The sequence below is a fragment of the Dendroctonus ponderosae genome, unplaced genomic scaffold (assembly GCF_020466585.1).
Source record: "Dendroctonus ponderosae isolate FM_Combo_2020 unplaced genomic scaffold, Dpon_F_20191213v2 Dpon_F_20191213_2, whole genome shotgun sequence".
Classification (NCBI taxonomy): domain Eukaryota; kingdom Metazoa; phylum Arthropoda; class Insecta; order Coleoptera; family Curculionidae; genus Dendroctonus; species Dendroctonus ponderosae.
This window is the reverse complement of record NW_026018165.1, coordinates 2,561,367-2,584,923: the sequence shown is the minus strand read 5'-3', so window position 1 is coordinate 2,584,923 and position 23,557 is coordinate 2,561,367. Positions and strand designations below refer to the sequence as shown.

At 34.3% G+C, this 23,557-nt stretch overlaps 1 protein-coding gene and 1 long non-coding RNA gene across 3 annotated transcripts in view; both read left to right on the top strand.

Annotated features, from left to right (window-relative positions):
- The first annotated feature begins 4,273 nt into the window (after positions 1–4,273).
- The window catches only part of LOC109536933 (transcription factor hamlet), an 81,467-nt gene continuing 62,183 nt past the window's right edge, over positions 4,274–23,557 (top strand). The window contains exon 1 of one of the 2 annotated variants that reach the window (XM_019903415.2): positions 4,274–4,754. In XM_019903415.2, the coding sequence (XP_019758974.1) occupies positions 4,715–4,754 (40 nt within the window). In that variant the 5' untranslated portion in view covers positions 4,274–4,714. The remainder of the gene's footprint in view (positions 4,755–23,557) is intronic. The other variant, XM_048663695.1, reaches the window with a different exon arrangement.
- Positions 8,481–17,425, top strand: LOC125503405. Its single transcript, XR_007280827.1, has 2 exons — positions 8,481–8,602; positions 17,020–17,425. It is a non-coding gene; the product is annotated as an uncharacterized LOC125503405 (long non-coding RNA).

Genomic DNA, 23,557 nt, shown 5'->3' with positions numbered 1-23,557 from the left:
TCATCTTATCAACATACGCATATTTTTCCATGATTAAAAAAATATTGACGGAAAGCAACACACCCTCCTTCGGCCCCCTGTAACTACCGTTTACCTCAAGCCGATTCATAGCAGGGAGAAGCACAAACCAAAAGTATCTGTAAGTGGATAAGTGGTTAAAATGCGCTGCTCGCATGGATGAATCCACTTCCTATCCATGGAAAGGTCTGTGGGATCGGCCAGCTATTTTTCAATGGAAGTTAACCGAGGAAAATATAGCGCAATGAACTGGGCGATTGTCCTGGGGGGGTTTGCAGTAATTTTTAATGTCATATTTTACGTCTATATAGAGTTTATGATGTCACAAAGTTCACTGGAAACGGGAGGAGAGAAGCGTAAAAAACCGGATTTTATTTTGTCGGAAAGGGCTGGATAACGTTTGCTTAAATATCTGGATTCGAATTCTGATGCGTTTGATGTGCGGGAGCAGGAAATGGTAAACACCGGAAGACAATTATAAAAAGTTGTGATGCAAACTGGATTTTTTCCAACTCATTTAGACTTTCGACTCGAACACCTCAAGTTTGTACTTTTTATTAAGATGCTTTATTAGAGTCGAATGCGACCTAATTTCAAATCTCAATCTGCTTCTATAATGAGTTATTTGTATTTTTTTGTGATAGTTGCGGTAAGTTGTGCGAAATAATTGTCTGGGTTTTTTAGGTCATTTTTATACATCATTTTGCTAACTTTAGAAAATATTTTGCCAACATTTTCGAATGATAATCGCATTAATGCAGTTGGCAACTAATGATAACAATTAGCAAAAATCTATCAATGCTTACAGGAATGGGACGCAAATTTTCTAAATTTCAAAAGCTCCACAAGGGAAACTCCGGAATTAGACTTCCAGTGGATGAAATAATCAGCCTTGGCAAGCCAAGAGTCTTACATATTATTTTTATTAGCACATTTTGTATGCAAACATTTTAACTATAATTTGTCCATGAAAGTCAAAATATTAATGAACTTCTAATTCTACCTTCATTTTTTGTATTAATCAGATACCTGACTTTAACAGGAACTTAATAAATTCATCAAATTGAAAACTTTCATTACTTGCAGGACAACAAAATTTACTTTAGATGCACGTGTTTAAAATATCAGCAGGGTTTGATCTGTCTAATCGTCATTATATAAAAATATCTTAAATTTTTCTTCAAAAACGGAAGTGAAAGACATCGAAGCGTATTTTATTTTCATGCAGATTGTTTTAAATACATTTTTAGATCACAGTTTTATGTATTATTAAAATGAAAGGTGGCAAAACAATGAGGGTTCACACTCACACTGTCTTTGGGCAATATTTGCCTTAATTAGATTAACGTCAGCTAAAAAATTATCTGCAACAATTCCATTTCTAAATGAACTTTATGGTTTAGCCAGGAACTTTCTTTTTCTTACATCCCCGTTCTTTTAACATTTAAATCTTTGTCGGCATGATAATATTGAAGCATAAACTACTAATTTCCATACTCCGGCAATGTCTATCAATTCATAATCGGATTCAAGAAACCCGTTCCACAATCGATTACAGCAAAATAACCGTATAATTCACTGATCGTATTTTAATTGTTCTTCAAACAGAAACGTGTCTTGTTTGTCAGTTTGGCTTCGTATTTGTCCAACGAGGGTAAGCCTGTAATTACCCGCTTACAGACATTGTTTAGGACATGTTTACTGAAGGAAGAAAAACTATTTATATCGGAACAGTTTGATGTCCTTTGGAATATTTGAATTATGATTTATTGGTAGCGTTCCAAACCTCTAATCAATAATAAATTAAATTAAATTAATGTTTATTTCAAAAGTTTACTGACTTTGCTTGGATGTTTGATCATTATGCATAGAGTTGCTGGCAAAATGCACAAGACAAATAAAGCTGACAAACTAAGTGCATACATTTAAGTTGCAATATCTAAACATTGAAACATTTTGTGTCTTCCGTATATTATATTATTTTACTCATTTCTGAGCTGTTTCCACATCAAGAAATTTTCGAGCGAGATGTTCATATAAAAGAAAGACAGCAAACCGTTCCCCACATGATAATTCCCCATCGACGCCTCTTCCCATCCCAACAGCAATGATAGGATGCTTTGGGGCATCACAAAATGCTGCGCATCTTCGTTAGTACAGAAGGCGGAGTTTCCAGCGGACGATTTTGCTCCAGCACTTTAAGTAACATTTGTCTGCTTTGATCCAATGACCTCCAATGCTCAAATCACCCGTATTGAAATGTTAATTGCGTGCTTAAAATTAGACACTCACTTACGAGGACAAATTGAAACGTCACTGACCTAATTGTAAAAATTTAAAAAAAATTGAAGTTTGGGAGTTAAATTTTTTGACGTTGAGTGTGAGTTTGGAAATACCTATTTCTGTTAATTGAAAAAAAATGGTTTAAGTCAAGAATGTCTCTTTAATGTTAAGTTTGATCAGACCTAGATAATTGCGTACGTTGAAAACGTAAGTGCTGCTTATGTTCAGTTAAATTTTTATATTAAAAAATGTTTACAAACATTTTTTTTCAACCTTCCTGCGACCATTTTTGAACATGTTCTCCTTTAACAACTTCAATCTCTCGCAGTTTTTAGCTATTTTTGTCCATTTTAGTCTTGCAAAGTTTAACCATCGTCGCGATCTTTTTTCATTATTTTGACATAATTTTTATATAATCATTTACTCATTTTACAAAATTAATAGGAAACATAATTTCAATATTAGTTTGACGCGATTTCCGAGGAAAATGATAGTAATCTTAGTAGAATCGACGCTGCATTTCATAAAAAAAAAACAAACAAAAACCATTAACAAAAATTATTTAACTAACAAACAATTATAATGAACCTTAAATGATAATTATTCAACTAATTTATGTTGTTAAGGACTATTTCGACTTTAAAAAATCAAACCAATCAATTCAAGATTTTCTGTTGATTATAGCAGTGGCGCATCCTCCAAGTGGCAGCCAGAAACAAAAAGTTTGAATTTAAAAACTGTGGTTGATTTTTGTCAGAATTGAAAGTTTGTCTAATTAAAACAGAAACAAGTAAACAGATTGTTAGATTCACAAAAAAACTTATTTTACACCAATAAGTTGCTTAATGAAATAAAAATCACTGGCTGGCCCCCCGAAAAAAATTGACTCTGACCGGCCGCCACTGGTGTATAGCTAAATTCCATCTATTTCCTAAAAAATATTGTCTTCAATTGCAATTGTCTGCAACTAAGGCACAAAGTTCCATTTCTGTAAACACCAATATATGACCTTTCAAATCAAACATGTTTCTAAATCAAGATCACTGAGAATGTTTGCCACACATCGAAACTCCAAATCGATGTCTCAAACGGTCTTAACACAAGTCAATAGATGCGGTTCATCCATTTTAATTTCGCAAATATAGGGTGTTTGAAAAGTCCGCAGTTTTCGACGCCATTCGCATCTCGAATATGAAACAAAATAAGGTACAGGTTAAACCGGATATTTCAGGTTTTTCCACATATAATCCAGTTGCGTAGTTAGCTCTTTCCTATAAGTTAGGTTTTATTAGATACAAGCCAAACCTAGCATTTCTTAAATGCGACACCTTGTATATTTCGAACAATACGCAAGGGTTTACTCAGAATTTATATTCGAGGTACAAATGGTTTACGAAAGAGTTAGTTTACGCATAGTTTTCAGAAACACCCTATATTTACGAAACCCAGATGGAAGGTCCACATTTATCACCGTCGCCTTTCGTTTGACAAAAATCGGCCACAGTATTGCAAAAACCGCATGTCTCTATCTTTATAATAACTGAGATACCCGCGATTTACAACAAAAAATGGACACTCTTTGCCTGCAAAAGAAAACAGTGAATACGCTCAAACAAAAGCAAAAAAATCGCAAACATTCATCATACAAGACCTAAATGAGGTTATTTATTTGAAAGGGCAATATTACATTGTTAAACGTACGTGCCAGTGGCATTAGAAGTCCGCCAGAACAGGCACACCATCCCGTACATCATAATAAAATCCAGCCGCGACCCAAATAAAAATATTACCTCCAACAAACCACAATATCCCCAACTCCCCTCGGTAGTGGGATGGGGTCCCCTCTTTATCCGCCGAGCTTGGCTCATCCCCCAAGAAGATCCTTGTCCCCACCCCGCTAACCCTATCGACCCGTTTCAAAATCGGCAGAATTCTCTTATCTAGGCTCCTATGTATTCCTGCGAGGAGACGTTGGAGGCAACGCGCGCGCACGAAACAACAGACAATCGCGCCGCAGTGACAAAACATGACAGCGACCGCCTATTGGCCGCGAGCGACGTCGTAGGAGACGAAGAAGAGAAAAAAGTCAGCGTGCTAGTGACAAGTGCGCGAGGATCTGCCTGGCTAGCTTCTTATTGTCTCTACAGTCCTGCGACTTGCTGGAGTTGGGGGGCGGAAGGATTCAATCGCGAGCATGACATTACTTGCAAGCCACATCCAAAGTTGAACAGAAAAGGACAAGACATTTAGACTAATCACAAAAGGCGCTTTTTTTTAATTGACCACCCGGTTTCTTACTTGTCTGGCTCAGCAGTTTACCCATAACTTCAGCTTCTTTCACTTGACTGTTTTTCTTAGTGCGTAATGAGTAAATAAACCGCGCTAACCTCGCTTGGACTATTTGTGTTGGAAGATGCGTTCCAAATCAGTGGCGAGAAGAGTGACAGCTCAGGGTAAGCATTTTAATTTGTTCCAGTCTTAATCAACCAAAAATTTTTAAACTTGCATGGTTTCGCTCTAAATAAACGTTGCGTTTGCCTATAAAAAATTGATATTATTATTGTAAGAACGCCAGTTGCAATTGGACAAGTCCATAATATATTTAGATGATTCAAAATTCCTTTAGTTCTTAGTGATTTATTTCGAATAATTCATGTGCGTTCTAATTAAGAAAGCACTCTGTTTCCTAGGAAAAAAATTGGACTTGTCTTCTCACTTAATTACAATTTTGCCCAATTGCAATATACAGGGTGGTCTACACCTAATGTCACTAAATTCACTGACATATTGCTTAGGTAAAAATATTGCGTTTCAGGCAAATTAGTCTTATACGATAATAGTTTCTCACTTACGGGGTGTGAAAGTGTAAATAAATGTATGTTTTTAATAGATTTTTAACCAGTTTTACTTTCACCAACAAAATCTGTCGAGGGTGGTAGATGCAACCGTCTGTAGTAATTTAAACATCAGAAATATCTTGGGTTTTAAAATTACTTATTTTTGTTGCCAATGTGTCGTTCTCCGATATTTTTGAAACAAAAAATGTGTACCTACTTGGTGCTAGTCGATATCTCTCACTGTTTTCGTAATATTCTGCATGGAAACCTCTACGATTTTTCATGCTAAGTAACTCAAATTGGATCTCCAAATAAAAGACACATTCTGCTAAAATTTTCAATAAAACAAAATTCAACAAACATTAAACAGTATTTATTTAGGCACGTCAAGAACTGCTTTAAATTATGTACTTATTAAACTCCACATTCTCTGAAACTTATTATTTGATAATATTTGTTCAAATTTATTAACTCTTTTAATAAATGATGTCGTATTGAAACAAGTAAATTGCTGTTTTAGAAGTCTTCTGCAACATTTAAAATTTTCTGGCGTACCTATAAACACAAACGCACATTTTTTCATTCGAAAATAAGTTATGTAGGGAAATTATAAGTACACTTTATAAGTGGTCTAAATTTTAGCTTAAAGTATTCGAACTTTTTGTTCATTCCTATTTGCTATTAAAAAAAGTCTCTTGCCAGATTTGAAATAAGTTTTTTTTGAGACGTCGGAGCGACTTCTCTGAGAGTCTATTTTACCCGTAAAAAGTTATGCTCCAACTTACAATAATGGAAGCGTTGATTAATGAAGGGTAAATTGTTGAAAAATTAAGTCGAAAATCAAGAACTTTGCACGTACGTCGTTGACCGTGTTTATCATAGGTCGATGATAAACAATTCCAGCCCACAAATTTCAGACGAGGGACAGTTGCGCTCACACACTCCTGATTTTCAACTTAATATTTAAACAATTTACCATTCAGTAATCAAATTGGCTTTTATTGTAGATAGGTTGTGGTATGACTCTTTACGAGTAAAATATAGCCTCAGAGAAGTATGTCCGACTTCTCAAGAAAAACTTATTCAGAATCTGGCAAGAGCTCTTTTTACATAACAAATAGGACTGAACAAAAAGTTACGAATAGTTTAAGCTCAAGTTTATACCACTTATAAAGTACACAAAGACCTTCAAAACAAGTTATAGTGAAATTTTTTTGAAGCAAAATTAAATTAATTATAGAAAATAAAAAAAAACCTTAACATCTGCGGGTTTTTTCATTTTTTATTAAACAAATGAACGGATTTTAATTTTATTTGTCTTATATCGTAGAAATATTTAGTATTTAAAGTATTAAACTTTTTTCAATAGCATCAACGCTTCAAAAGTTATGTGTAAAAAAACGGTATTTGGCACTCTTATTTTTTTTATTTAAACAATGTTTTACAGCGGGAAATCGCGCTCAAACTATTCTTCCAATATTTTAACATTCTTCCCAACAACTTCCAATAAACTTTTACCTTCATCTATTTAGAGCCCGAAAAAATCTAATCCGCCTGGACTAAAACGGGACAAGTCTTTTCCAGTATACGTAGATTATAAAAGTAAATTTTAGTGTTATTTTGGTTTGTCGAGCAAATTCGTTCATTTTTGTCTGTGCTTGCAGTTACTTGCTAACGTTTAATTTTGATAAGTGTTTTTTATTTGACCATTTAACTTCAGATTTTGGACAAGTAAAGTATGGGCTAGGACAATGTACAGCCCTTCAAAGGAAGATATACTTAGGTCAATCTATATCATCAATTGGTTTATTGAAAATAAACGAATTAAAATATTAAATTATTGATCCAAAAGCTCAAAATTACAGTATTTAAATAGGAGTATTTAACTGCGAAGGTTCGACATAAAAGTTAGGAATATCATGCATCAAAAGGTTACATCTATTGACCAGGAAATATTAAATTATAATTTATTGTAAAAGCAAAAAATACTCCAATATTTTATATGCGCAAACCATTGAAAGCTTTACAATTGGAACAGGAATAAAACGTGGTATATTTGTTAAAACCGGGAATATTATTTTCATAAGCATATTTTGCAAATGTAGGTAAATTATAAAATTTACAAGCAATATGAAAATGATAAATATAAAGTTTCAGTTAGAAATTACCATTTTGATTATCAAATACAGAAAAAAAGCAAATGAGTTAATTCTGTTATATCAAATTTTTAAATAAATCAAACAAAACTAGCAATTTTATTTAATTTGTATTGACTTTATAAATTCGAGCCAGAGTTTAAGGTATTCGATTTTCATGTTAGGAGGCCCAAATTCCAATTATGTTAGGAGACAAATTCTAACATCTCAAACCACTTTTTCACATATAACCGTTTTTTACAGAAATCTACCCTGTCTGGAACTTGTTTAAATCTGCACATAATGATTTGCTTGATGCTAACTTTTTTGTACATATGTCCGTTTTAAACTCTCGGTTTAATTTCCATTATAGTTCACCATGCTTTCAAACCTATTATCCACGTTTTATCCAATTTTCCATATTCCAATACAATTAATTTTGAATGAAAATTTCGTACGGAAGTTCCTCGATCCAAAGAGACTTGTGAGGGTTTCTGGTAAAAAATCAGCGATTTGGTATCTATAAATTTTGTTTCGTCTATCTTTTCTTTTAATTAATTTATTTAATTAAATTTTTTGTATATATCTCACAATCTGATTCTTAAGACTATACAAAAACTATATTTTAGCAATTATTGGAATATAAGTAAAACTCGCTGAAACGGAAGCAAACAAATTTCAATGTGTATACAGTTAAGCTGTAGGCGAAATTAAATACCAGCAACCATAACCGAGCATCATAGAATTTCGAATTATGAATAAAATAAGGAAAAAAATGGACTTGGCTTTTTCTTCTCAAAAATAGCTTTACAGTTTACAGTAGCTCTAATGAGAAATCGACGAGTTTCCTTGTCAAAACTGCCAATTTCACTTAGAAGTTATGATAAATACACGGATTAATATTATGGGCTTGCTCACAAGGTATTCATCATCCACGAAAATAATTTCGGCAACAAAAGGTATAATTTCGCAACAACATCAAATCGCTCTATTCATCTGGTAACAATTATACTTTCAGTTTCCTTATCTGAAAACCTGTGATGAATTTTGCAATAAATTATTGAACATTCAATGATAACAGTTTATGCTTTTTTAAAATCAGTAATAGGCACGTTCTGGTATATTCTCAACATCTTTTACGACCGTTTCTGGTTTAATTGGCTTTTGTGAGAATGCTCTTATCACAGGTAAATTACATAGGTGGTTAAAAACAGTTAAAATGGCGTCAACCAGATTGCTTCGAAACGATGCATTGTGATGTTAACAAATAAGTAGGTTTTACATTCCATTTTATGAAGGCTGCGATTTTATTCCTGCTAATCTCATCAGGTGGGTGTAAAAATATTAAAGTTTGCGTGAACCGAACGAAAATCATGACCAATATTGAAGAGTTTTTAAATGGCTTTATCTTTCACCAACAATATTGTATTGAATAGTTTATTCTATCGAAAACAATAGACTGATGTCAAATTAAGAGCTGCCGTAAAAATTCTAAAGTTTAGGAAAACCGCAAATCGCTTTAGACCCCTGAGAAGCTATGGGTGGTGCAAAGCAACGAAAGAAACTACAAAAATGATGACCATTTCTTTATTGAAACCTGATCACATTACGAGTCTTCATTCATTTCACCTACATATCTTCTTTCAAAGGACCATCTTCCGTCAGAAACAATACACAATCCTCCTCTTTTAAACACGACTTTTGAGTTTCCGGAATGAAGCAGGGGCGTAGCACTAAATCAGTGTTTCAAGAGCGTAAATAATATATACAGGGTGATTCAAAATTGGCGTCATTCCTTTTAAGGGGTAATAGGAGTTCACTTGGAGTGTACGAGAAAAATAATAACATTTTATTTTCCAAAATTTCTAGAAGATATTAACAGTTGAAAATCGAATGTCAACTTTCAGCGGCAATTCTTTTTTTGTCATTAATATTAATTTTGTCAAGAACAACAAGCATTTGTCACACTATGACTTACTTTAAAGCTCCTTTCACTAAATGTACACCAACATCGAATTTGTGAAAATGCGATTAGTTTTGGGGAAATGCCACATTAATATAGAACTTACACCAAAAAAGGTCCAGAGGCTCTGGAAGATTGGTTTCAGACAAACAGGAATAAGTATTGGAGATAATTGAAGCAGAGCCTTCCAGAGGTATTCGAAAGCATTGCGCAACAACCGACACTTTCCCAGACACCAAATAAAAATCGCGGAAGGGCTACATTCCTACCACGTATGCAAGATACACAGACCACAAGGCCACATTAAACCAATGGTTTTTTACTGAACACCGTTGCAATCTAAGCAGGAGTTAATTAGCCGTACAGGAGAAGCTGCTCGAGAAGAGTGCACAATAAGCTGATTACACAGGCACTTGTTTGAAGTAAAGGCAGAAATGTATGTTGATTTGTGTACACATCAATTCGAGGTTATGATGACAATAAAGAACAATTTCTGGTTAACAATTTGACATTTCGTTAAATGTAGGGATCTACTTTTCTGTTGATTTTGCCGTTTATCTCTATCTATGTTATTGTTATTACCTTGAAAAACATTGTTACCATCTTTTTGACATTTTCTTTGCAAATTTCTCAGTTTTCATGTACTGCTAAAACACCCCCAGACAACTCCTCCAGAGGAATGACCAATTTTTAATCATCTTGTATACATCGGCGGACAGTAATAAAAGTTTTATCCCCCAAATTTAATTTTTTTTCAGGGGAGACCTATTGGATTGAAAAGTTGCAGTTTTTGTATAAAATATTATTGCTGAATTAATAAAATAAACAATTAGATAATACTTGACGAGAGGAATTTTGAAGTTATAATAGTATAAACTGCCTTCTATGGGTCATTTCGCTTGCTTGTAAAACTTTTTTGCATGTTCAACATTTTTTTTACTATGGGCGCCTCTGAACCGACGCAAAATAATCGAGATATCTAAGACAGATTACATTTGGAGTGCTTTCAAACGCATCCTTTAAAAGGTATTATTTTACACGGTGTGCTTTTTACATTCTCTTTAGGTTTGTCTTCTTCAGTTGTCTTTCAACCCCTCAAAGCACATCCTGGCCATTCAGAAGATAAATTAATTGAAGAATAAAAAGGAAGTACCCGATGTGGTGCCCGATTACTGCACCAAACGAAAAAATAGTTCATATTTAATTTTGAATTTCTGATTCACTATCACAATTAATGTCTATTTAAGTCAATCTTTCTCACTAACGAAATCAAAGTGAGTTTGGTGAAGTGAAAGACGTTTTATATATAATATTTTATTGTGGAAAAAGCTAAGTAAATATCAAGGTAAAAATGAATTAAACCGCTCACATGACAATCAATCACAGTTTTTTTCTTAATCAACTTAAAAAGTTCCCATTTTTAGAGAGTAATCAGTTGAAAATGATTTAAAAATAACTGTGTTCCTTGGTGTACTCAATTCAGTAAAACTATATCTATACAGTACACTAGTAGTAGACGTGTGGTAAACTTTAAGTTACACAAACCAGGCCCTAATAAACTAAGTTCCAACACAAATCATGTGCATGTTTCTCTCAAACGATCCATCAAATTTAATTTAACCTTTAAAGTTTAATCGTTGCCGGCTAATAAATTACTCTTGCGACTTGGTCGCATAAAAGCTATAAGGTGGTATTTAATCCATAATCGTATTCCTTTATTGACAAAGCAATAAGCGACCTAATACCTTTGTTCTTTGCAATTTCGAATTATCTGGACGAATATCTATGAGAAGTGCCTTTCCATGCGGGGATGCTAAGTTATGGAAAGGGACGGTTTTAAGACGGCGGACATGCGACTGACCGATGGAAAGGCCTTTTAACGTTTTCAGGCATGAATCATGGTAATTAATGGTAGATTAACTTAACGGTGTGGCAACTTGATTCAAGTGCTTGATTTGTGGAAATATTTTTAATAACTGGAAATTGTACGTTACGTTATCTAAGTTCTTTTGTGTGGATTTTTCTTGTTGCTGATAATACAGAAATTTAGCAGCAGGGTTTGAAAAAATGAAACAAACTATTGATAAAAAATAACATTCGCACTTGCATCATATTTAATGATCTTTGTTGCAATCGAGCTCGTTTTCTTAAATCTTTCACTAATTTTTGAGTATAAGTTATTCCAAATAACAGCAATAATGAAAATTAAATAACAGAATTGTCTTATGCGAAACGCTTGATTTTTCATTTTTTTCTTATATTTGGTCGACGCCGATTTATCCTCCTCCTAAATATTTCCAATTATGTTACTTTCAAGTTAAATTTAATAGCTTAAATATATTTTATCTATAGGACCTAAAGACTTCAAAAAGCACTGTTCGTATGTTGGATCATTTGAATACTAGATATTTTATGAAAATTCAAAAAAACTCAGTACTCAAGCTCTTGTCTTATTTTTACTAAAAAATGAGTTGTAAATGTTGAATATAAATATGAAACAAATTTCAAATAAAAGTAATTTTATTCTTATTGAAAAAACGGACTGTTTAAAATAAACTCGAGTAAAATTACTTAAATTTAAAACTTTATGACTCGAGTGGTACTCCTTAAAGCAAGTCAAAAACAAAAATCATGCAATAAAATATTCTTCATCAGGAGCGCATTTCAGAAAATTTTAAAACAGTAAAAATTATTAAAAAAAAAATATATTTTATTGGACGATTTAGACCAAATTATTGCCCAGTTCTCTTTCTCTATCTAACTGAATAATTTTCGAGATCATACAGGGTGATTCAAAATTGGACTCATTCCTCTGGAGGTGTTGTCTGGCGGTGTTTTAGGAGTACAGAAAAATAATAGTAAAACAAATTAATTGTTATTAAAAACTGAGAAAGTTGCAAAAACTATATTAGAAAAACGGCAACAATGTTTTTCAAGGTAATCTGTCTAATTAACATTACGTAAATACCTGTTGCTTCATAATTATTTAAAACTGCAGTAACCATGGATAAATGGACGATAACCATGGATAAATGAAAAATAATTATAAATAGTGAATGTGACAATAAGATAGACAAGGATAAACGGTAAATTCAACAGGAATCGTTGAATGACGGAACCTATTTCGAAACTCATAACCTCGAATTATTAATTTGTTTACAACTTACAAAAACATACATTTGAGTCTGTAACTCCAAACAAGTGCCTGTGTAATCACCTTATTATACACTTTTCTCGAGCAGCTTCTCGTATTCGGTTAATTAACTTTGCTTGCTTGCTCAATTTATACCGCTGTTCAGTAATCCATTTAATGTGTAGCTTACATACGTGGTAGGAATGTAGCCGGTATTTATTTGGTGCCTGGAAAAATGTCAGTGGTTGTGCAATGTTCTGAGTGACCCTGAAAGGCTCTGCTGAAATTATTTCCAATTTCTCTGTGTCTGGAACCGGAACATCAATTGTCGTCCACTATCTTTCTGGAACCACTCTCCTCGCCTTCTGTTGGCGTGAGTTCTTTCAGCTTCTGCTATGTTACTGTAGCATTTCCCCTGAACTAATCGCATATCCGCAAATTCGTAAAAGGAAATTCAAAGTAAGTCACAGTTTAACAAATTATTGTTATTATTGACAAGGGCTATCCACCTGTAGCTATCTGTTAATGACAAAAAACATCATTGCCGCTTTGACTTTTCATCAAAAAATTGTAGAAGAGGACTTTTTGAATATAAAAAAAATTCGTAATTTGAAGCAAAGATCCTCACTTTTCTTTTTGAATGCTTAAGTAATCCAATATGCTTCCAATTAAAAATGCTTAAAGATGATTAAACACTTTCAAAATAATGCTTAATAACAAAGTTGAAAATCGATTTTCAACTGTTAATATCTTCTGAAAATTATCGAAAACAAAATGTTTATACTTTTCTCGTACCGTCCAAGTGAGCCCGTATTACCCCTTAACGGAAATGGCGCCAAATTTGAATCAGTCACCCTGTATATACGGTGTGGTCCTCAGCTCTTGTGACCAAATTCACTGACATTATTTGCGCAAAAATAATGCGTTTTATACAAGTTTGTCTTATCCGAAAGTCAACGTCCAAGTGTATATAAAATTGTTGGTTTTTTTACAATTTTACTTTAAACAGTTTTACTACTGCAAAAAATTCTGTTTCGAGGTTTTGAAAATCGAGAAATTCAAATTTTCTTGTAGTTCCTAGAAGGCATTAGCTGCAGTAGCCTGAAGCCATAAGCTCACCACCTTAGTAAGATATTTTCTTAAAACTCCTAGAGGGAGTGGGAATCTTCTCAATACAAACCAAATAATAATATATACTTAATTCCGCCAACTGTTGATATTTTCAAAAAGAAAAGGAAAATTAAAATTGAACTTGAAATCGAAATTATCAATTTTCGACTTTTGTCCCACACTTTCATTTACATTCAGTTATTATAAGAACTTTTAAATTTTAAAGTTTACTTTTGTCTTATCCATGGTACATATTTATATTTGAGTATATCCACATATATTTCCGATTTATTTGGTTGACCTGTTTATTATGTTAATATATCAGAGAGTTTAGATTCTAATTTGTGTTTCTTTTTTGCTTGAGGCGTTTTTAAATTTAATTTTTAAGAATCGTCATGTACAAACACAGCTCTTATTTGCGATAAAAGTAAAGGGCGGTCCAACTTAAACGCACGATGTTAATTGTAAATAAAACAAAAACTTTTCAGAGAAGTATCTCAATATTTTTAATTATGATAGAAGGATCCATGTCAATTACATATGTGTGAAGCAAAATATCGGCCAAATGTTCGCCACGGCTTCGGTGGCCTACCTCTGTCCGATGGTACAAATGTTCAATGACACTGAGACATAATTGAAGTTCAATGCTGTTAATGTGCCGAATTATCTCATCCTTTAGCTCTTGAAATGTTCTTGTTTTTTTCTTTAAATATCCCCAAAATAAGAAGTCCAACGGTATCAAATCACATGATCGAAGTGGCCAATTAACACAGCCACGACGTGACAGAATACGTTCATTGAATTTCTCGCGCAAAAGAGCCATTATTTCATTCGCTCTGTGGCAAGTGGCACCATTCTGTTGGAACTACATATCGTCCAGGTCCATATCCTCAATTTCTGGCTACACAGCCAACGAAACAATGGCTCTTCAGCGCGAGAAATTCAATGACAATGAAGGTAATTAGGTTCCAGCAAGTTTGGTCGCACTTCAATACGCAGCATATTTGTGATATTTAAGCAAGAAAAAATTAGGTAGTTAGTTTAATATTTAAAAATATTAATGAATGGTATAATCAGTTATCACGATGCGATTAATTAATTTAATCTCGTGCAGAAAGTGAAAACTTTTTATCAAAATTTAATTATAGCATCCTTGTAAACTACAGCAGGAAATTATTTAAAAACAATACACATTCCACCACTTACTGCCGCAAATCTGACCATTATGTTCAAGTATAGATATTGAGGCATTTTTTGAACTGGTGCGGTCGCGTTTTCATCCTGTTCGATCGCCTTTTGTTCAGCCTTTAACTTAATGGGTCTTTAGTGTAAAACTCTAATCACCAGCAGGACATGCGACCGACTCGCAGGACAATCTCTCATCGGCGACACAAAGGACGACAATATGGCGGAACTCGCGTGCGATGGCCAGATTGCGTGTTTTATATCTTACATGTGCGCTTTATTACCTGACAGTTTTCCTTAGCTGAACGCCTTCGAAGGACCGATGTGCTTTTCTTGACTTGAGGACCTTTTACTCTACTTATTACTGCTTGCACTTTTTGCAAGAACGTTCAAAATTGCTTATTTTAAACTACAAGTTTTAGCTGCTGAGTTGGTACTTTTTCTGAGCAGTTAATCAGCGAGTCAATATGACTAGCTAATACATCTGAAAGAAATTCAAAACCTTCAGCCAAAAAGGAAAACCTTCAGCCAAAAAATACGGAAGCTAATTTTTTATTTCCTATAGGGTCCTCGTTAGTAGTAAAATGACTGGAAAACCTTCCTGAGTTAATAAGACAAAACTTTGTCTGCAACATATGCCGGTAACCACCTTTGCTGGGTTTAATTAATTAATTTAATTTACAGGGATTTACCCTACATATGTAAATATTTATAAGCTGCACTTCTTGCAATGTGTAAGAGATCCCATCAATCTCAATAAACACGTTCTTAACCCTCCTCAACCCATCGCGGAAACAAACCGCATTTTGCAGAACTCGTCCCAAGATAATGGGTGTCTTAACCGAAATTGATCCTATGATAGATCCGTTTTTAATTTGCAATAACCGATATGAATAAATTAAGCGACAAAACGAGAAATTAATTTACATTCATTCGGTTAGGAGTGTAGGGAGTTTTGGTATAGCCTATATTTTCAATTCGATTATCCGTCTTTAAAACTTTTCTTGCTACTACATATATAACTTTTAAAATGTAAACTTTCATCTAAAGCTAGCTAATATTATGAGTTAACCTACTTGCAGCTTAAAATGAAAAAAACTGAGAGGTTTACGCTATTTTTTTGTGCGAAAACGATCACATTTTTGTCACTCATTTAAGCCCCTTATTGTCGTGTATCAAAACTTTATTTTCTCAGATGACAAAAAGTTTCTCCGATCGTCAATATTCCCTTTGACGTTATTTATGAATTTATAATGGACTGGCTCCAATTCTGCGCTGCCTCAGTATGAATAACTGACAAATATAATTGGCATGTAACCGTGAGATACTTTCAGATATTGATTCATTCATTACTGGAAGTGAAGGTCTGGAAATGAAATTGAAGGCAAATTAATAAAGACCGCTTAAGATGATTAAATGTAGAACTATACTTAATTATTAACTATTTATTAAACTTAGATCAACACCTCAGTCAGTGATTGTGTTTAAAATTCTGTATCATGCCTTTTTTTGCATGTAGTTGCTTATATTCTTCAAACGATTTTCAAAATAATTGTTTTTCTAATAGAAATTTTCACAGTTATGGGCCCAACTGTATTTAGTTCTTTTATTTTGTACTATCAATAATCATGTTGGCACAAGGTTCATATGTTCTTTCCTTGATATTTTTCCATACTTTGCTTTCGACGTTTGATTCTTCAATTTATTCGTTTTAGTATAACGTCAATAGTACAAAGGACAGTTTCAAGCAAGAACCCATCGTCTTGTATAGTCTGTACGCTATAACTTTGCTTCTTAAAGATGAACATAAATAATCTACATCGCTTTAAATTAGGTAGTTTTCTAAAGTTATTTTGCATTTTATGATTGCTTGAGGTTCTCCAATGCCAAAAATAAAACAAAAAAGACTGCGACTTATCACGCTTATTTTTATTACTTACATTATTTTTGTGCTTTACTTTTACTTATTACTTACTATTACGTTACTAATTTTACTATAAATTTACAAATATCATACTTTCACTTTTTTTTAAGTTCAGTTTTTCCTAGGTACGCCAACTAACTAAACTGTAAAACTAGTGAGGTTTTTCATTTAAGTTCTACTGATCCGAATTAATTACTTATTCTCATATGGAAACATCAAGAAAAAACAAGAAGAATTAAATTTAAGATACCGTAAAATGTACTGGCTATTGGGTCGTAATTCTGCCCTGTCAGTGCATAATAAGTTCTTGCTGTAGCAACAAGTCCTCAAGCCGGTGTGGACTTATGGTAGTCAATTCTGGGGTTGTACCAGCCAAAGCAACAGAAATGTTACACAACGTTATCAAAATAAAGTTCTACGCAACATCGTAGGTGCGCCATGGTACATCCGGAATGGCAACCTCCATAAAGACCTAAAGATGCAAACAGTGGACAATGTAATCAAAAATTATGCAAAAAGTCATGAACAAAGACTACAAAATCACATCAACATTGAGGCCATCCAGCTTTTGAACAACGATGGCTTAACAAGAAGACTACATCGAGTGAAACCCTATGAACTAGTGCATGGAATTAATCGTTGATTTTTAACAAAAGAAAAGAAGTATGCCTATATATGTACACATTAAAATAGTGACTATCCAATGACAAAGCCGAAGTTAATATCACAGGCTAACACTTTGCAAATGTACATCTAGTAGATTAGGTTAAAGAAGAGTAGCTTATTGGTGTAAACTAGATTGCTTTAACAAACTAATAAAGAAAAAATCTAGAAACAGTTACTAATCTCAACCTATTTTCTTCGATTTAATCTGGGCCGTGACAGTGTTAAACAAACACTAAAATTTGAATGCCAGTTACCGTTTGAATTATTGAATTGCAGATGAAAAAAGTCGGTTAATCGAAACATCTGGCCTGACCCAAAATAATGCACCTTTCCATTATTCTTCGGCTCAGCCCCGACTTGCTGCAATACCGTTTTCTTATCATTCGTATTATTAAACGGTGGCGTGGCACGCGTCTGACAGGCCTCCCGATCCTACTTCCGGGACTAGCGGGATCCTTGACAGTCCCATTTCCGGTCGAACGTCTTATCCTGTCTACCGTTTATCCTTATCCTGTTCAGCTTTTTTTGTATTCGTCTCCTTGAATTGTTTAGTACACTGACAAGAACCTCTTATGACTTTCTCTTATGTTCATCAAACAACAACGAATAAGTTTAGGTTGAGAACTGCATGTTTTGTATTGGCATTTTTTTAAAGACGTTTGAATTATTTGTCATATGGGACAAAGTGCGGGTGATTCAAAATTGCGACGGTGGTAAAATTGTTTGTTGGAGAGTACCGCAAAAACAGAATTACGTTTTCCTGTTTGATTCAAACAATGAAAATTGATGGTTTGAAATGAGGTTATGAAGTGAATTTGAACAGTTCTATGATGAACTTTATGTAATGGAAACTGCGCTCTGATATGCCTGATTCTATATCAACGCTTTGGAATATTCACTTGTAAAAACTAAGTTGAAAACATCAAATTAAGAGTTCAATCAGTAAAATTATATTTTGCTCTTTTTCGGTTATCGTGATTGGTTCACACATAAAGCAGCAAGTATTTAGATAATGCTCAACAGAACAACGTCTCAGATTTTCTAGAAGGATGAGTTATTTGACAATTTTTTTCTGTAGTCTCTAAACACCCAGGACATGCGTCCAGAGGAACTATACCAAAATAGAGACTTGGGTTGCTTTTTCTGCTTTGTTTACTGTTCAAACTTTCTGGCAAAATGGATTATTGAAGTAGTTCAACAATTTTGCTGCAAATTGCCTGAATAGAAATAGTTGTCCGTATTAATATGCTGATAATAGAGCATATTCCGGATAGGGTGCTTCCTTGCGTGTAACCCCTGCAGCCAGCTACGCATTAACCCCCATTCACGCTAGTCTGAGTAGTGCATTTTGCAATGTACGCGCCCATAAGCTTACATGAAAACCGTTTCATCATTTTCCGGTCATCGAAACAATCAATTTCGAGCAGGAGTTTCAAAGGGCATTGTCGCAGTAAAAGCAAAAACTGATGGGCAATAATACAATACTGACGCCGCACAGCACAGCGCTGAGCTGGGGGCATAGCGGTGCCTCCGGTCAGTTTTGTAAAGTTGAAAACGCCACATTTTGCGGTCCAGAGCCTGTCATCTCGTCACGAACAGGATCCGAAGCACAAAGCTGGAAGTTGCTGACTTTATAAAGTTTCAATTGACTAGCCGGCCAACTTTTATTCAAAATGTCGTTCCCGCTGGAATTGGGTTTATCACTGGTATTTGACACGTTAGCCAATTGATCTTTGTGATGTCGGACAAGTTGGAAAGATCTCTAGTAAAATGGTAATACAAATTCAAGTAAAAAAAACACCTCCAGTGAAACCACCAATTTTGGATTAGTGTAGATTTCGGATGTGCATCATGATTTTTCATTGTCCAGTATTGAAACTGCGATCAGAAAACCCTCTAAGATCCAACATCGTTAGAATAAGAACAAAATGAAAGTGTAATGGGGAAATAAACCGAATGGCTCTTTGGTACTGAAGATGTGAAAAACTTCTCATGCTCTCGTCTCATTTTACCATGCGTTAAGATACCACGGTCCTAGATGGGCAAGAGTGGTTTTCGTCTTGTAGTCTTGCTCTTGGTCTTGCGGTAAAAGCAAAATTAATTAGTTTAGTTTTATTTAGAAACTCTTGCAAAAAGTAATTCTTTATGGAACCGCAATAAATCAGTTCTCGTAGCCCTTAACATTTTCAAAAGATTGGATCGCTTTAAATGCTTTACATACCAACGAATCACTTTAAGCGAAAAACATAAAATTAGGATTCAATGCAGAAGCCTGACAGCAAGACAGCAAGTCTTAGACTGTGTGTGCAAGAACAAGACCATGCAAGTTCTGGTCGTGGTCTTGTTTTGCTCATCATCAGTTCATGCTGCAGTTACGAATAAATAAAACTATCTGCTGGGATGAATTCATGTCAATTTAATTTAAATCCAAAAACGTTTATTACGAGAGAAGTATTTCAAGAAATACAGTTGTGTCACTTATTCAAAAAAATTAATTTGCAATCTTTAGGCAACCCCAATTGGAAGCATCGCCCATGATTATTGTCTCCACAGTTTCCAAGGACCGAAAGACCCGAAGCTGCTAAAACAACCGAAATCCAGTTAAAGTAAGGGCTTCTCTTCGCGAACTCTGTCACCCAGTTAATTTATTATGGTTTCGCCCTTTCACTTGACAGTCGGCCGCTTTCTGTGTGAAGATAATTGAATTCCATTGAAAATTTGCGGTGTGAAACAGTTTTGATTATGGTTTAAGGTTGTTTTAGATGTTGTAGTCCTTCCTATAGAAACACCCTCGACGATAATCATCGAGATTTCTCATGAACGCACAACCTTTTTGAAACAATATCGCAGAAAGAACTGCATTTATTCATTTTGAATTACGTACAATAAATATAATTCGGAAGAAGCAAAATAATATTTTACAAATAAAATCCAGAACAATTTTTTTAAAGAAAACTTTTAGTTTCTAATCACGTATTATAACTGCTCCAAATTTTGCAATTGGCGGAAAGTCTATTTTCTTAGGCACCAAAGCATGAGATAATTTATCCATAAAAAAATAAAAATATTGTTGTCTCCGAAATATGTTCTGATCTTTTAAGGAAATTTTCCGTCAACTATTTCTTAAACTTGTTGATTGAAACTATTTCATAATGAATTTACTCCATTTTATTTTTTTGTTTGATAACGAATTTATATTTTAAAATCGGACACAGATGTTTTTTGCCTGAAATTGCAAGAAACTTAAGTCGAAAAAAACCTATTCAGAATTAAATCTGCAGGCTTTTTAAGTTCTTGATGCTTCCACTGAAACGAAGTATTTTTCTAGTATACAGAGTGATTCAAAATTAATTAATTAATTAAAGGCGTAATTCCTCTGGAGGTGTTGTCTGGGGGTGTCTTGGGAGTACATAAAAAATAGGGAAAAAACTAGATCAGAAGGATGGCAACAATGTTTTTCAAGGTAATCTGCCTAATTAACATTTTGTAAATACCTGTTCTCTCGTAATTATTAAAAACTCTGATAACCATGGATAAACATAAAGCAAAGAAAATAAAAGAGACAATAACATGCGTTGAGGTAACGGTGTCACTTTGCAGTCAGTGCTGCGACAAAACAGCCCCCCGAGTGCTACGTGATACCTACATAGGTCAGAACTGTCATCCAAAACAACCTGTTAAAGGTTATGTATGATTGGTCAATATCATTGATCAAATAAAATACAATTATGCTGTTAAAACACAAGTGTTCCCAAGAGCAAGAAGTCCTGCCCGTTTCACTCCAAACATCTTTGTGTCCCAATCACTTTGAGTCTGGGCTCATATTTTGAGCAGCGTTTCGTGTTCGGTTTATTAACTGTTGCTCAATTTGAACCGGTGTTTGGAAGATCAGAGGTTTAATGTGTTGTAGTGTCCGGAGTGTATTACATACATGGTAGGAATGTAGGCCCTTCCACGGGGGAGTTATCGGGACAATTAAGTATCCGGTGTTTGAGAAAGTGCAGTTGTTGTGTAATGCTTCAAGTACTCCTGGAAGACTCAGCTGCAATCACCTCCAATACCTGTTCCTCTAGGTCTGGAAGCGGAGCACCTTTAGATTGTTCACTATCTGCGCCCATTTCGGGCCACTCGTCTAGTGTGTAGCTCTTTGCTGGTGTAAGTTCTTACAGCTTCTGCTATGTTACTGTGGCATTTTCCCATAACTAATCGCATATTTGCAAATTCGCTGTTGGTTTACATTTTGTGAAAGGGGCTTTGAAATAAGCCACAGTTTGACAAATGCTTGTTATTATTGACAAAGGCTGTCTACCTACAACTATCTGTTAATGACAAAAAACATCAATGCCCCTTTGACTTTTCATCAAAAAATTGTAGAATAGTACTTTTTTAATATCAACAATTTTCGTAATTTGACAGAAAGATTGTAATTTTTCTTTTCGAATGCTTAAGTATTTCAATATGCTACCAATCAAACGTGAGACCTTTTCAAAATAATGCTTAATAACAAAGTTCAAATTCGATCTTCAACTGTTGTATCTTTTTGAAATTGTCGAAAAAAAACTTTCAATATTTTTCTAGTATCTTTGTGCCAAGTGAGCCCCTATTACCCCTTATAAGGAATGACGCAAATTTTGAATCACCCCGTATAAATGCAGTTCTGACCATAAAAGAACAAAATTAATTAAATACTGAATAATTGTATGATTCTTGCAACTAAACTTTAAATTCAATTGCGTTCCAGATTGGAATTAGCTTGTTTCACTCCAACCCCCCTTTTGAATCATGACCATTCTAGAATGGACCCTTCCAGCTAACTGAAAAATTAAAATTAACACACCATTTAGGAGTTGAAGCCTCACAGGCTGAGCGATCATAACTTCATGACACCATCGGGCGATAATTATAAGCAATAAAAATTAAGATCCGGCAAAATGACGTCTTAGAGTGACAATAAAGTGTGACATGCCGTTGCTACTAATTAAAATGAGCCAAAGATACGGCCAATTTGCGTCAAAAGGGTTCAAGACACTGTTTTGATAACGGCAAGTTATAGAGCTGCAGAGTTGTCTTAATTGGCCTAATAAGGAAAGTTCAGTTCGATTCTTTTTGCCGTTTCCATGCCGGAGTTCGGTTTAACAAGTTTTCGGGCATCATTTGAAGCAACGGATTTTTACTTTGCTCATTAAACAGCTTTCGTAATTTAATTAGAGAAAAACTAGTTCGATCTAGTTCCTATCAACCGCTTATAAAATCAACATAGCAAATAATAGAAATCGAATGATTCGGTATTGTTAACTAACAACTTCAATATTAAACTCCCTCTGTCATTGTTGATCTATTATATTTCTAATTATTCGAGTCCCCTTCTACCCCAGACACGCGTCAGTTGACCAAAAAAAGATCATAATTTATAAAATAATAATAGAGGTCTGCTTCTAAACGACCAGTTCTTTGCCCTCATTAAGTAATAACCGCCAAACAACACAAGAAAAAAATTGTTCAATAATCCTACGAATGTGAGCTTAGATCACGTCCGTTAGGCGATGAGGGGGTGAGCCAGTCAAAAGGATAATTTGAGGGAAGTGTGTGAAAGCAATAGTGGCACGACGACTAATGGGATGGTTTATTAGCTCATATCTATTGGGTCTTCGTTATTAATTTTTTAAATTAAATTAAAATGCTTACTTGTGCTCTTCTGAAGATCCACGCTTTTCACACTCGAGACAATCTTGCATTAAACAAAGCTGTATTCTTTGATCAGTTATTCTTTTATAGCATATTTGGGTACACATGGAAGCAGAAATATTAAACATTATTTTGTTAGTCTAATGAACAACCAGCCTGAAAGAAGTATGAGCACTTTTGCGCTCTTATTAATTAATACATTATCCGGCAGTGGCTGATTCGCCAAAGCCATGAGGGTTTACTCTCGTTTTTCATTAAGTACAAGGTACAAGTGCTGACTATACATATTTTTCGCTGGAAAAAAATCCCTCAGTTCTCAATTGATTTGAAGTCTATCTAGCAAATTACTATACGATACAAAATTTATTTTCCTTAACGCGTTGCCTGATGGATGATATGTTATTACTGTCAAGGCAATTTCAACCGTCCCTTAATACTGCCAATCCTGTAATGTTTCAGGCACGTGTTTGGTCCTGTAAATTGTCGACATCGCCGTCAAAATCGTATAAAGATGGTGAGAAATTGGACGCGTTGGTAAAGCTTTATAGAGTATACTTATAATGACCGTGAAAAAGTGAAGGCTCCATTTAACCCAATGGAACTGAAAATTATAACAAG